This window comes from Saccostrea echinata, unplaced genomic scaffold (assembly GCF_033153115.1).
Source record: "Saccostrea echinata isolate AGI-Se365-2 ecotype Australia unplaced genomic scaffold, CSIRO_AGI_Sech_v1 ptg000054l, whole genome shotgun sequence".
In the NCBI taxonomy this organism is placed as follows: Eukaryota; Metazoa; Mollusca; class Bivalvia; order Ostreida; family Ostreidae; genus Saccostrea; species Saccostrea echinata.
The window spans coordinates 44,724,047-44,740,425 of record NW_026889803.1 but is presented as its reverse complement, the minus strand read 5'-3'; the positions used below and the strand labels follow the sequence as shown (position 1 = coordinate 44,740,425).

At 32.4% G+C, this 16,379-nt stretch overlaps 2 protein-coding genes across 2 annotated transcripts; both read left to right on the top strand.

The window, feature by feature from the left end:
- The first annotated feature begins 182 nt into the window (after window positions 1-182).
- Window positions 183-4,296, top strand: LOC133206179 (mpv17-like protein). Its single transcript, XM_061342109.1, has 4 exons — window positions 183-560; window positions 1,548-1,624; window positions 3,772-3,906; window positions 4,077-4,296. Exons 1-4 carry the CDS (start codon window positions 287-289, stop codon window positions 4,101-4,103), a joined length of 513 nt encoding a protein of 170 aa, XP_061198093.1. The 5' UTR covers window positions 183-286; the 3' UTR covers window positions 4,104-4,296.
- A 9,698-nt stretch (window positions 4,297-13,994) lies between these two features.
- Window positions 13,995-15,973, top strand: LOC133171790 (mpv17-like protein). Its single transcript, XM_061306592.1, has 4 exons — window positions 13,995-14,303; window positions 14,541-14,617; window positions 14,987-15,121; window positions 15,453-15,973. Exons 1-4 carry the CDS (start codon window positions 14,030-14,032, stop codon window positions 15,477-15,479), a joined length of 513 nt encoding a protein of 170 aa, XP_061162576.1. The 5' UTR covers window positions 13,995-14,029; the 3' UTR covers window positions 15,480-15,973.
- The last annotated feature ends 406 nt before the right edge of the window (window positions 15,974-16,379 follow it).

The following is a 16,379-nucleotide window of genomic DNA, read 5'->3' as shown; positions in this document are numbered from 1 at the left end:
AGGTTATGATCAGCTGTTTGTTACCAAGAAGATCAAATATTTTAAAGCAGGAAGAAAGGTAAATAAGACAAAGGTACCTTAGTATTTTGCTGGTTTATCATGTATTAATTTCAGCCTTTCGTGGTTTAAATGATTCAAAATAACTCATATTTCCAAATTAAAAAAAAACTAAACAGAGGAAATTCTAATAGATCCTAAATCATGTCCTAGTACCAAATCAAAACACTGTTTTTCGAGATTTGTGTACATAGGTTGAAGTTCTGCGTGAAGGGAACGATTTGCAAAAATGACTATATTACAAACAATGGCAACATATGCTACCCTGTGGACTATATCAGATTCGGTGGAACAGAAATTCATCAGCAAGAAGGAGCAGATGGACTATCAAAAATCTGTCCGGATGGTAGCTGTTGGAACTTTTGTTGTAGCACCTCTTGTGTTTTCTTGGATGTTCATAGCGGAGAGGATGTTTCCAGGGCGAACATTCAGAACTGTGGCAAAGAAGATGATAACTGATCAAGTTGTTTTTGCTCCATTTGCTATAACATCATTTTATTTCTGTAAGTATCAAAGCAATATATCTATCAGCTGGTAAATTAAGAATAAATAAAAAAAAGCCAGGTTTTCTTGTTTTAAACTTCAAATAATTCCCCTTGGTTATATTGATAATCATTGACAAATAAATCATTGTTTAGGGCTGCAGCTAAGAAATCAAACTGAAGGAACATGTGGGCCCATGACTATGAAAGTTTTATGGTCCAACAATGAAATCTAAGACAGTACATGTACATGTGTATATTGATAGTGAACAATACCAGGGTATATATAGACTGAAAGTTTATGAATGTTTTTTTTAATTATATTTCATATAAAGTCATTCGTTGCGATTGCTTTGATTGCTGAGTGATTGTCATGAGCTGCCTGTGACACATTACAATGCATGTCAGGTTACACAAGTGCTGGTTAAATTTTAACTCTTTCAGAAAATGCTTAATTTTATCGATGATGCCACTTTAAAAATTCTTAATTTGGCTAGTAATAGCATTTTAGTTCATTTACATGTATTTGTAGTATTTATTAATTTTTAAGGACACCACTGGAAATGAGTCTTAAGGCTTGTATGGGTTATCCTTGGTATAATAATTTTGATTGTTCTATTATGAAAATTATTTTTGTCATTTTCTAATTTTGCTGCATCTTGTCTTTGTGTTTTGAATGTATGTTAAGTGACTATATAAGCTAAATAAATACCTATCTATTTATTTCACTTTCTTGTCACTAATTTACTAGAATTGGTGAAAAAGTAATTGGTTTTCTGCAGCCATGTTTTTATTTTATATAAATTTCTTAATTAACTGTATATGAATTCCATTTGTTTATATATTAACGGCTAAATCTCATTATAAATTGTATATTTACTAAATTGTATCTTAGTTTAAGGTATTGTAAGAATTTGATCTTAATGTGTAAATTTTAAATTTACCCGATATAGACACATATGTCTTTTTCTGCAAGAGTATTATTCATTCTGTTATCTACTATTACAGCAACTTGTATGCTTGAAAGAAAGTCCCTCCAACAGTTTCAAGAAGAGTGGCTCAAGAAATTCCCAGTCACTTACAAGGTGCTATTTTATTAGTTACTTGAGATCAAGATGTTTCCTTGTTATTAACTGATGTTAACTGAATTGCATTTATTTTTATATGAGTTTTCATTTGCTTATAGCCTCATAGTATAAACCATCAACTTATTATGCCACATACAAAGTTCTGGGGTATCTAGGAATTGCCTTGTCCATCTGTCTGTAAGTCCATGTAATCATGTCTGGACTACAACTTTATAATGGAAAAACATAGGAAGCTCATACTTGATAGAAAGATTTGTTTGTCATGACTTTGACCCAAGGTCATTTTGGCAAGTTTAAGGTCACATTAGTCTGACATAAAAAAGTGCATGCAGTTGAACTTTGGTATCTCAAACATGGATATCTCGAATACCATGGATATGTCAAAGTGATTTGAAGGTCCCAGCAACTTATTCTTTAAGGTATGTCACTCGTCAGCCTTTTTGAAAATTTCAGTCAGAACCTCTTACTTAAAAACTATTTATTACAATTCAATCTTTATAACATATTTAAATTAAACAATGTAAAATGTTCAACATTCAATTAAAAAACTGCTCAAAAATTCACAAAGAAGCAAGATTTATAAGGGACTATTTCTTGTGGCGGAAGGATATTTAGCAGAAAATTCTGCAAATCTACACATTTATTAAATTTAATATCTTGGAACTTTAGCCTCACATACTTTTACTTATAGGATATTTTCCGTTATGATATGCCTGGAATATTAAATATAGGTCTCAATTTATATTTTTATAGCAAAATTTACACCTTCGCTCAACAAACATTGCCAAGAAATGAAGATATATCAAGGAAGTCGAGATAAAATTTACACAGTTTTTTGCCTGAAAATCGCATATTTTGATCAATATTTCAAAATTTACATCACTGACCACAACTTTTTCTTTCATTATTTTAAACTACTCGATACTTTTGACCGATCAGCACTTAAGTCGTAAAAAGTTTGATACAAGAAAATATTCTATTGCCTATTTAGATTTTTAATACCCCAAATATGAGACTTTTTTAGTGCAAAAAGGTCAAACAATAATTTACGCGCATTAATTTGCATGATTTGTTCAATGATAAATATTATTCAAACTATTTTACGTAAAATAAGATTATGTTTATTGCCATGGTTACATCTTATAAAATAATATAAAAATATGATAACGGTTAAAGTGATTAACCAAAGAGTTACAATTTAAGTGCAAAAAGGTCAACTTAATTGTACCGTAGCTCAGTTAGATGCACACTGACCCCCCATTTTCTCTGCGATTTTCAGTCATACTAAACGAGTACTTATCCAAAATATACTTCTCAAAAAATCCTTGATATAACAAATTTCACGAGTGACATACCTTAAGTAGTTTACCCATGGATGTCTGGAAGTTTTTTCTTGGTCCCAATGAGTTCAAGATAACAAAGTTTGACTGTATTTGATGTCTTATTTATAACTTTCTAATTGATCAACAACGGAGGTTCATACTAAAGGTAAAGATTACTTATGACATGACATACATGACACACTGAAGGTATTATGTTCAAGGTCACTTGCATGTATGACAACTGACAAATGGGATTACTTCAGCTTTTCCATCATCAACTTCCCTTATTTATCTAAGAATATTCCAACACCATCTGCATATGGTGTTTATGTTTCCCAACTGATTCAGTACAAACAATTTTTAAACTGAGGCAAGCTTCTTACAAATAAGTTGATGTTACAAAGATTTCAAGAACCCTGTTTAAAGTCAGCTTTTCACAAGTTCTACAATCATTTTAATGACCTATTTTGTGAATACTACCTATTGTTGGGTCACGTTGTCTGCCATGTTTCATACCATATTAGGTCATTGCTTTTATGGTAAATTTGACCATGGGGTACTCTGTCTACCTGATCAATACATAAGGCTCATGGCACCTGATCAGTCAGGTGTTCTTACAGCTGATCTATCTTAACTTTAAGGTCAAGTATTCTTTTAGTTGATCTATCTGGCCTCTGATGAACAAACATGCCTGACCACTACACATGTATAAGAGACACAGTATAAATGAACTGAGCATTATATTGATAATTTGTTTGCTTCTATATCACTGTTTTGTTTAAGGATAAAATTACATTTAGATGATGTAAATTTATTTTACAGACTGGTGTCATGTTTTGGCCATTTGTACAAGCTGCCAACTTCTCACTTGTTCCATACAAGCACAGGTCTAAAGTAATTGGTTGTGCATCTTTTCTATGGTCGATGTTCCTTTGCTATGAGAAAGAACCTTCCAAGGTAAGTGATCTGTAGATATATTTTACCTAAAACAGTTTTGATCTAGGCTGCACTGGTTTAGTTTAATTTGGTGTAAAACTATTTAATTCACATGTATTTATAGGAGATCCTTTTTGTAAATGGAATTAAAGAGAGGGTAAAATAATTAAACCTTGTATACTGCTTTTCAGGAGGAAGTTAGTCAAGAAGAAAGTTGATGATAAAGACATATAGAGTTAATTAATGTTAAATGTCAATAGTACAGATTTTGATTCTTATTTGATTCTGTGATATAATTTTTCTGCTGTTCTTTTTTTAATTTCTAATATATACACTTTATTTATTATGAAATTTTTAACTGAACTAATGTATATAAAACATTTTTGGAATTTTTTTTATAGATATATATACAATGTGCTTCTTTTATTAAATAAAAAGAAAACAACAGCTTTATTTGAAAAAAAAAATGACCCCGTCATATTTTGATAATTTGAATACCTAGTACATTTTTGAACATACTTATGATAATAGTATAATAATAATAAACATAAGTTTTGTGCAGTCACATACTTGTATTGCCATTCATTTTATCCCATAATTATATACTGCCATTTTTATCAGTTTTTGAAGTCATTATATACCAGTATTATTCTGCACTCCATCTGCCAGTGTTTCACAAAGTTTGTAAATCTTGATTGCAAGGTTGTGGTCAGAAAAGCAAAATATGTAATCTTTAGTTGAGAACACTTGCAGTACTTATTATAGTAATAGCAAAGCTTTGCAAAAACTTTTAATTTAAGAAGTTAATTGTCAGCATAAAAAATGGGAAATTATTTACAAATACACATAATTAATACAACTGAAAGACAAAAGTAAGATTTGGTTATTTTGATATGGCAATGAGTGCTGCTATATTGTTTTCAACATCTACAATAACACAAAGTTCTGTAACTCTTAGACTATCCACGTGTATACTAGTAATTGTCTGACGTCATGGCGTCAGACAGTACTAGATTTAGCCAAGGCTTTTTGGTCAAGTTGTTCAATAGAATTTTTGTGATAACTCGATCTTGGAAACTTCATCCTTACTTAACTATCAATTGGAGAGAATGGGGATTAATGGAAACATGCTAAACACCAAAGCAAGCCAGAGCATTGGACCTATTTATTATCACATTATACATTACACGTTACATGACATTTGGCCATTTTCGAATGCATCATTTATCGTTGAACATCAGTGTATCTCCAGCAAAACAGCAGGAATGAAACTGGTCAGGTCAACACTTGTCTGAATACCCTTATCAGATTAACTAATAGATGTTTATTTTCAATGCATACAAAGTCTTTCTACCTTTAGAATTTTATGAAGTCTATACTGACATATTCCTAACTGTGCAAATGTTTGATTTATCCTAAGATTAAAAATACCCAAGTGAAAGAGAAGATGAACATTGTTTTTGCTAATACTAGTATGCAAAGATGATTAGCTAATTTATAACAAGTTTATTATTTTAGAAAATCATAATTATCCAAACTATTTATCAAATGATGTTTAGATTTTTATGTGTTGTAAGTTTTTCTTTCAAAAGCAATGGTTATATCTATGCATTCAGGAACAGGCCGGGTGGAAGAAATTTCACGGGGAGGGGGTGCACAACCCAAAATTTTCAGTTGGGGACGGGCACTATCAAGAAAAAAATTCCTTATCAAGCAAAAAGAAGTTATCATACTTTATTATTGCCATGATTTAGGAGACAAGTAAAATGTAGCTATGTTTTTTGTAGCATATAATTTATCGGCAAAATATTTGGGGAGGGGGGGGGATGTCCTGAGTCTTCACCATCCTCTCCCGGTTCCAATGGCCATGAAAAAAAAATACAAGTAATTCAGTGTATATAGAATAAATTCATGTCTGAGTTTTATTTGATGTAGATGCCACTGGATTGATCCGTCTTGTTTTTTAAAAAAATAAATATTAAATATATTTCTGGACTCAGAGTTATGTTGATTACGTTAGATTTAACGTTTCTTGATTTTTCGTAAAATAGTTTGCTCACGTCAGACAAGCTTTTTAAGAAAGCTAATACTTGTTAAAGATTAGTGCTAGCAGTTTCAGGACTAATTGGTTATAAAAGTGTATGGACTAGGATGTTTCTTGAATTTTCAACACCTCTTATACTGGTATTTACTGTCATAATGTACATATGAAAATAATGCTTTTTTTGTATATTTTAAATCCTTTTTACACTGAATTCTGTTGCACTAGTCCTAGTCAGTGCTGTGCTTGATTGCTATGTAATTTGAATCAACATCTTATTCAGAATATTTTATCTCCAATCAGAAAAGCTGGCAAAGTAGACATATATCTGTGTATTCCAGTCTTGTATTTTAGAATGTATATTGTGTACAGTAGAACATGCTTATAAGAAATTGATGCTTACAACGAAGTGATTTTCATTCCAAGTGTTTATTGTAAACTGAAGGGATAGAAAGAATTACCCTTATAATTAAGCAAATTTATCCATCCCTGGCACTTCGTTATACATGTACATGTTTTACTGAATATTTTTCTGTAGCCTTCCAGATTAATATAGAATTTATTCTAGAAAGTGTTGATGAATAATTTATTATAATAGATCATCCCGGTTTTTAATGTTTGTATGTATCTCCAAGACAGTTTGTTGTTCATGTAGTATTTTGGACTATATACATGTGCATGTTTATTTTTTTTTCTTATAATCATTTGTGTATTCACACATCCTCCAAGTTTAACACATAGGTGGTTCACAGTTACTACATATTTTCTAAAACACTATTTCAATCAGACATCTTTGAAAATAAATCCTCTCTCTTGACTTAAAACCTTATAGCTCTAAACAAGAAATCTATAAAGGTAATGGGAATTTACATTTTAAATGTGTTATAGATTCAGTAAGAATGAAAATGTCTCCTCCAGTAAATGTATTTTGAAATGAAGGCTTCATTTAAGGTAGTCCAATCCTCAGGTTCTGAAAATCAGCAGTTTAGTAATTGTAAAGTCTCACAAAAATGTCTCTGAATTTGCATGTTTTTTATTCTTCGTGGGTATGTTAGTTCTTCTATTTCCTACAATTAGTGTATAATACATAGTGTAAAAAGTTTGTGCTGTTATTGCAAGACAACACATATCACTTCTAATTTTATATCATGCTAAAAAGGCTGGATTAAAGGAAATTTGATTTTTCTAAAAAATTGTATATTTTTGTATTTTTATGGGGTACAAATGTAAACTTTTTACAGGACCATTTTAAGGTTTTAAAATAACTTGAATCATATTTAGATGCATGAAATGAAAATTGCTGCATGGAAAAAAAATGAAGTATCATTTCAAGCTTCATTTCAAGACTTTTCAAATTCAATATCAATTTTAAGAGTTATAGTTCCTGGCTGAGAAGCAGATATCCTTTTAAATAAAACTGTGAAGTACAGAAGGAATAAAGGATTCCATCTGGGTACTATAAAGTTTCACTATTACTTGTAATCGTCCAGGGGTGGGGGGGGGGTCCGGATTTATTCATCACATTAATTATCTTTGTTTTGTCAGGTAAAATACATGTATGATAAACTTTTGGTGTACGTTAACTGGAGAAACTACTAATTACTTTGATTAAAATAAGAATTAACAAAAACCAATATTTCATTTTAATGTCTTATAATGTAAGAGACTTGTAATTTTTCCATATCATGTGAATCAGGGTTATACTAAATACTCAGGGTATATTTGTAGTATTATTTAAAAAAACTGTGGATATTTTCAGGGAAGGAAAACAAGGGAATCAAATTGTTTGAAACTAATTACCATAATGATTGTCGCCTTCTTACAAATGTACAACACATAGGTATGCACATTTTTTTTCTCCTAATTTGGAATGTTTTGTAGTCGTTAGTGACAAATGTTTTTAAGGGTTTATGTATGGTTATGTATAATTACACTTGATTGTCAATAAAAAAGGAGTCATAAATTTACAAACTTTCTTCTACGTCAAGAAGATGTCATTTGCCTTTATTTCAAAGATTCAAAAGTTCCACTGCATAAATTTCTTCTTTGAAATAAAGAACAGGGTGTGATAAATTAGTTGCAGACACTATACAATTATTGCTGTTTATTCTGTCAATAAGATGATTTAGCCACCTTTGTGGTCAAAGTACAATATGCACCTCTCCTGAAGGGCTCGGTGAATATTGTACTCCTTAGGTGGCTAAATCATCATATTGAAAAAAAAAACAAACAAAATTCATTTTTAGCTCACCTGAGCTTTAGGATTAAGTGAGCTTTTCTGATCAGGATTTTTTTCGTTGTCTATATACCCGTAGTTATTATTGTCAGTGTTAACTTTAAAATTTCATCTTCTGGGCCAATTTCAACCAAACTTGGCACAGAGTATCCTTGGGTGAAGGCCATTTAAATTTACTTGTAAGCTTCTTGACATAGTGTAGATTTGAGTTTGTCCAAATCATGACCCCTGGGCATAGGATGGGGTTACATGTACTTAGGCAATCAAAGTTTTACATGAGTATATATTGGAAAAATCTCAAGAAGAGCAAAGCCATGATTAGTCATACATATAAGAAAGTTTTACATGGGAAAAATCTTTAAATATCTTTTGCTCAAGAACAATAAAGCTCTGATTAGTCATAATCCACAGATAGTGTATATTCAAGTCTGTTCAAATTATGACGCCCCTAGGATAGGGTGGATCAAAGTTTTACATAGGAATTCATAGAAAAATTCTTTTAAAAATCTTGTTCCCAGGAACAGCAAAATCACGATTAGTCATATTTATACGAAAGAATCCTCAGGTAGTGTTGATTTAATTTCGTTCAAATCATGGCCCCCGGGGGTAGGGCCGCAATGGGCACTCAAAGTTTTACATGGGAAAACAAAAGACATGCATCTTTTAATTTCACTAGAACAGCAAAGCTATGATCAGTCATATTTATATGGAAGCATCCACAGGTACATGTAGTGTATATTTAAGTTTGTTCAAATCATGACCCTTGGGTGATCATATGGAGTCACAATAGACAATCAAAGTTTTACAAAGGAAAAAGTATCTGCTGTTGAAAAACAGGAAGGGCCCTAGTTATTCAGATGAGCATTGTGTCCATGGGCCTCTTCTTTATTGTATAATTTAATGATGAATTGATACAAACTCGTTAAGCAAACCATGATATTTTTCTTGATTGTGAACATTTGTGGACATCCGAGCCAAACGCAATTAGAAAAACATGCATGGTTTAAATAAACATAACAAGTTGTATTAATCTAGAATATCTCTATCTAAAAAAAAATGTCATGCACGTGGACTCGAAGTGGGGGAAGGGAAGGGGGCAAGAAGGAAAAAAATGATAACTAAATTGAGAAAGAACATTTGACAAGCCAAAAAGAAAGAGGAGAATTCTCCAATCTCCAAATCTTATTTAGGCGGGTGGGGTTGGGGTTAGGATCCATTAACATAGGAGGAACTTGACTATACTGGATCAAAATATATGGGTGGAGTGGGAGGGGGGCAACTATCCTTTCAATGAGCATTTTCTTACAAAATTAATAGTAAAAATTAACATTCAGCCCCCCTCCAATATACATGCAATACGTGCCTCAGTGTAATGTTCGCCTGAATGGAAGTCGGATCCAGGTGAAATAATTTTTCATAACTAATAGCTCTCAATCTATTTTTAGTCCGATGTGGAAAAAATAAATCCTTATGTTGACCTGGAAGGTCATGTGCAGGTCAATATAAGGATTTTTTTCTACAATGTTGGATGCAACGCAGTCTCCATTCACCCAGCAGTACATTTTTTTAGCTAAAGGAGTAGTGCATAACTTGAAATTTAGATTTCTTTACCATCTGTATCAAGAAATCTTGGAAATGCTAGATTAAATTGAAAGTCCACCCAGTAGAACTTTTCATAAAATATTGCTTTATTCAGACTTGTACGCATCGTCTCAAGCCACGGTTCGGAGTCCGCATATAACTCTCTCCAATAGGAGAGGATCGTACATTTTGGCCGTACGCGTGGTTTGCGACGATGACTTGTACTGTATATATTCTCTTTACTGACACAATTCTACAAAGTGGGAATAAACATTAATTAATAAAACATTCTTTTTAAAATTTTAATTAAGAGTTAATTACTTACTTTTACTAAAAGTTAGGAGATAATCAGTCATACTTTATTATTCTTTTTTTTTGGGGGGGGGGGGGGGCTTTTGAGACAAATGTTGAATAAGACAAGAGGCCCAAGGGCCTTAACGGTCACCTGAGTATAATACAACAATTTAGAGGATCCATAGAGTATAAAATGAACTGAAAGGTGAAGCTTTGTTACCCAATAGCAAGAAAAATAGGGTGATCAGGATCAACAAAATAATTAATCTAGTATTCATTGACAGTTTATAAATAAGGTTCTAATCTGTTCCCCATTTATCACTATCACTATAAAGTATATTAAAAAAACTATCAGTGCTTCTATACTATTTTAATCCCTTGTTGAAATCTATTACATTGGCCTCTCTTGGTCTTTGATAAACATTTAATAAGACAAGTTATTTTGTTCCATTTTTATTTATCTATTACTTACAAGTCTACCTGATCATTAAAACTATGAAAATACTTTTTGTATTATACAATAAAAATTCTTGCATAATTCTCTTATTCTATTAACCTTTCAAGTACATTGTTTACAGTGATTAATTATCAAAAGTAAACGGCAAAGGGGAATAACTCCTCTCAGTAGAATACAAATTAATAGAGCCCTGGCCAGGACCAGAACACTTGACCAAATGGTCCAGATGTTAAAAAATCTGGGAAAAATACCCTTCCTTATTAAAACTTTTACTCTCTTTGTCTCTGATATGCCCAAGTGAAAAGTTTTTAAAGGAATAATGCATTTTTACTACAGATTCACTATATCATCAATAGAGCCCCCTCCCCACTGAGAAACACTAGAGTCTCTCACCCTGGGACCAGAAGTTTGCTCATCATAAGTAATCACTTTGTTTATCTGCTTAACACTAAGGAGCAGACAGAATTATTTAATAGAATTAATGCATTTTCAATATATTATCAAGAGCCCCACCCTTACACCAGCACATCTGACCGGGATCATGCAATTCACTACTCTGGAAGAAGCACTCTTGCTCATTATAACTATATACTTAGATTCTTTGCTTTTTAACTAGAAGCAGAAAAGAATATTTTCAAAGAAATGTTGCTTTTTCACTATATAATCAATAGAGCCCCCCCCCCTTTTCACAGAACCCTTGACCCTGGGGCCATAAAATTCACAATTTTGGTAGAGTCATCCTTGCTTATCATAATTATGTATTCAATTTGTTTCAATAATACCCAAGAGTAGAGAAGAAGATTTTCAAAGAAATAATGCACTTTCACTATATGATCTGTATAGCCCCCCCCCCCCCCCCGGAACAGAACACCTGACCCTGGGGCTATGAATTTCATAATTTTGTTAGAGTCACTCTTGCTTATCATAACTATGTATTCAATTTGTTTCAATAATACCCAGGAGTAGAGAAGAAGATTTCCAAAGAAATAATGCACTTTCACTATATGATCTATATAGCCCTGCCCTAGCACCTGAACCCCTGACCCTGGGGCCATGAATCTCACAATTTTGGTAGAGGGGCCAATGCTTATTACAATCATGCCAACAGTTTGACTGCTTGATGTCCAGGAGTAAAGAAGAAGATTTTTAAAGATTGCAGTAATTTTGGTGGTTTTAGCCCCACCCCTCAGGCCCCAGGGGGGCAGGGACCATGATATTCACAATTTTGTTCCCCTTCACACATAGATGTCATATGCTAAAATTCGCTGAAATTGGTTCAGCGGTTTCAGAGAAGAAGCTGAAAATGTTCAAATGTTAACACACGACGCACGACAACGGACGAAAACAGATAGGAATAGGTCACCTGAGTGACTCAGGTGACCTAAAAATGCGTAACCATAGTCATCCTTCATTTGTAATGATTTTAAAAATTAGTCTTTCCATTTAATTCCTAATATTTACATTTGCAAATGTTTTCTTTTACATAACACTATTGAAAGCAATGCGTATCTATATCCGTATAAACACGGGTTCCTCGCGTCATAAACGTTCGACGTAATTTCTCAGTGACTTCATAAAGGGTCGACGCGCAATCAGTGGATCAAACACGTGCCGTTGGGTTTGAAAAATAAAACGTTTCACGCGTTAAAGATTATAATCAGGCAAATATAAAATATGAATAAGTCACAAATGTAAATATAAGTAATAAGGTATTATTTTTAAACATCTATCGGGCTATAAATACGGGTTGGTACGAGATCAAATTTACCATAAAGCCCTTCGGGCTTTATGGAATTTGATCTCGTGACCAACCCGTATTTATAGCCCGATAGATGTTTAAAAATAATACCTTATTTCTTAATTAAATTCATCCAATACCGTGAAACTGGGCACCAAAACGCTCGACATTTCTAAAAATAAAATAAACGTTCTCTTTTGCAGCAATCTGATCCGTTATATTCCTCACAAACCCTTGACCTAGCTATCGTGCTAACAATCTAATTTTGATGACAGGACCTTCCCTAGCCTACCCCGATGTAGACACGGGCTTTTTTTCTAACATTTTCATCCATAGATATTTTTATGACATGCGTATCTGTTATCTGGGCCCAAATGTAATCCATACAATATCAGTCTTGAAAAATTATCCCTTTTTTTAAATAAACATTTGCATTAAACTCAAAAGAGAAGATCCATTACTTAGAATTTTGTGTACATATCTATATAATAAACTGAAAAAAATGTCGCAAAATAAAATTTCAATTAAGGAACCGAAGGACAAGAATCTTAATTCTGTCATAAACTTTAATAAGAAAAGCAGTATCTTGAGTAATAATAAACCAAAAAAAAAAAGAAGCAAAAAACAAACAAACAAAATTGGGAAGGAGAAAATAGAGAGGATTTGGATGAGGGAGAGATGCATGTCCTATTAGAGATGGACGAGAGAGAAATGTGAAAAATTCTAAATGACAAGCTAAAAATAAAATTTAAAATAAAACTTGAAAAAAAACTATTTCGTAGCGGGGGGGGGGGGGGGGCAGTTTTTTCTCTTCAAAAAGACAGCCACCTTTTAAATAAAAAAAATCTCTACTAAGAGTTATCGATCTTTTCACTACGCAAATGAAACGAACGACAACTCTGTGCAGCTGCGGTGTAGCACCTACAATGTATATGCAGTCCTTTAAAAATATTAAACATAACTGACAACATTTGAGGTGAGAAAGGTACATAATCATAAAGAAATTTTGTCTATATTTAGGTAACAGTATACTATATCGTTACCATGTCATTCACAATAATTTTTATTATTTATAATTAATTGTCTCCTGAACCCAGGCATAAAATATGGAACGCCATAGCTGTCTTAAGACACATAACAAAGGCTGTGTTCCATGTAATAAAGAGTCAGTTATATAAGTTAAGTGCATGGTCAAAAATCCTTGTTAAAGGTTGAAGGGTATATGAGTATATTTTGGGTACATATGCATCTCTTATCAGCAACTTATATATCACTGAATAAAATTTAATGAGAACATTTAATGAAGCTTTCCATAATGGAAAAACATGGGCACTGCCATTCTTCCTATGATATTGGGGATATCCATCTCTTATCTGCAGCTCCAACTATATCATGTATATATACCATTAAATAAAATTAAAAAGATGTTCCCAGAATCTTTATTACATATATAGTGCCATTGTGCATATCTTTAAAAAGTACACTTCAGTTCTATGTTTCTGACACAGAGTCGAGATTTCATAAGCTCAGTTTAGAACTTTCCACCTAAATGCCTTGACCCCTATAATCACATTTGATATGAATTTTTTAAAAAAAAGTTTAATTAATTGTTAATATCTGAGAGTATTACTTATGTTTCTTTGATGTTATTGAACAAAATATGCCTGAAATTGGTTCCATAACTATGTTCTCTGGAAGAGTAAAGGTACATGTATACTTAAATACTATTTTACTTTTGATGCTGTAGGTCGCACTTAACATATTCTTCAACAAGGAGCAATTTTTCCCCTCTTCAAAATGACTATGGTACAAACTATGGCAGTCTATGCCACCCTGTGGACTATATCAGATTTAGTTCAACAGAAATTCATCAGCAAGAAGGAGCAGATGGACTATCAAAAATCTGTCCGGATGGTAACTGTCGGAACTTTTGTTGTGGCACCCATTGTGTATACTTGGATTTTCATAGTGGAGCAAATGTTTCCAGGAAGAGCAATCAAAAATGTAGCAAAGAAAATGATCACAGGCCAAGTTGTTTTTGCTCCTTTTGCCATTTCTACATTTTATTTTTGTAAGTCAAATCATTCATAAGACTGCAAATTTTATCTTAAAAATGCATGGACATCCACTGCATGACCATCTGTAAAATATTATACATACTCCTTTTATTACATAAGGTGGCAGTATATACTATTGAATATGCATGTATGTACATAAAGTTACTAGAGAAATTCTTTATACATTGTAATTAAGTTTCAGATTATGAAACCCCCCCAGAATTTATCTGATGTCTTATTTATTGTTTCAGCAACATGTATGCTTGAAAGAAAATCATTCCAGCAATTTAAAGAGGAGTGGTTCAAGAAATTTCCAATCACTTACAAGGTGCTTTTTTGAATGCAAACTTTTTAAAAATAAATTTTTTACAGGTTTTAAAATTTCCTCAGTCTTTGTGCATTGACATTTGATACCTCAGTTTCATCAATGTAGGTAAAGAGTAATTAATATCAATGAATCAAAATGGGAGACAAAAATGGAGACATAAATAAGGAAATATATATATATTTTGTATAACAACACCTAAAGGCAGTAAAAATGAGTGATATTTTGGTGGACAGTCAGGTTCATTTGATTTTGTTCGAATAGCTCATTTTTTTAGAGCACCTGTCAAGAGTTCGGGGTGGGAGGGATTGAATCTCGTCAACTGTATCCCCCCATTACAATATGAATAAGCTGATTAATAATACTTTGTAGACAAATCTCATGTTTTGGCCATTTGTACAGTCTGCAAACTACTCACTTGTTCCATACAAATACAGACCCAAAGTGGTTGGTTGTGCTTCTTTTATATGGTCCATGTTCCTCTGTTACAAGAAGGAGCCCTCCAAGGTATGCCATTCACAATGTTTTTGAGGAAAAGATACCTGCATCTTTGCTGGCCAAGTGTTTCTTCTGAGTTCAGTGCAGCGTATCAGAAACACTTGGATAGCAAAGATGAGATGAAGCATAACATTAATTATGTGCTAACATACATGTAGTAAGAGAAATTGGTATTTTTTGCATCTTTAAAACAAGTACATGTACATATAATTTTTGTTCAGTGTTGTGTACGACAAGTACTGTATACAGTTCAACTTTTGTATCATGAACAACTATAACATCATATGCCATGAATATGTTGACCCCGACAAAGTGAAATAAATGTGTTGTGATTTTTCAGGAAGAAGTAGTGAAAGAGAAAAGCTGACAACAAAAACAGATAGGAAATTGACCAATGAATTTTAAATATCTATTGTGTTGTTTCTCAGACAAACACTACGAGTATTTTGATATTTTGTAGCTAGAACTGTATATGTAAGTACAAATGTAGTATATGTATGGTGATCACTGATGCAAGACTGATGTAAATACATGTAAATGATCTTTCACACTTTTTGTCCTTGCAAAGCTACAAAAATAATTAATCAAAAAGTCTTATTTTCCACAGAAAAACTTCTATAGTTCTTACATACAGAATATACTCTATAGGTGATTAGTACATATTATTTGATGAAATATTCAAGAGAAAAAGTGGGGTTGGTGAAATTAGCCACTAGACACAGTGTTTCACAATAAAAAATTCTTCCATCATATCCTTTCTTTTATAATGTTTAATGCTATCAGGTATTTTTTGTTTTTGTTGCAATTGAGGAATCATGACCTCAAACACCACGAATGTGTCAATAAATTGGAAATCCCAAACACTTCTTTTTTTTTATGAATTTAACCTTCAACATCTCAAACCTTCAGATATTTCACAGTTTTTTCTTCGTCCCAGCATCCTCTTGATAACAAAGCTTGATCTCTATATTGACTGATTTGTTGTTGACACTTATGTGTTTTCTACTACCTCATTAGAGCTACATTAGTTTATTAGTACATAACACATCTCAGGATATACTATTTGGTAGACCTCAATCAATTAGAAATTTGTATTCAAAGGCAGATTTTGAGAGAGAAACACATGTACAACAGAAGCAAAAATATTTCAAAATTTTTTTTCATCATCTGGAAAATGGAAAACAGACAGATAAAAAAATGTACACTTTCTAATTCTAATTTTAAAACATGATGACTCAAACTTAAGAAAGACCTCTAATGATTTTGA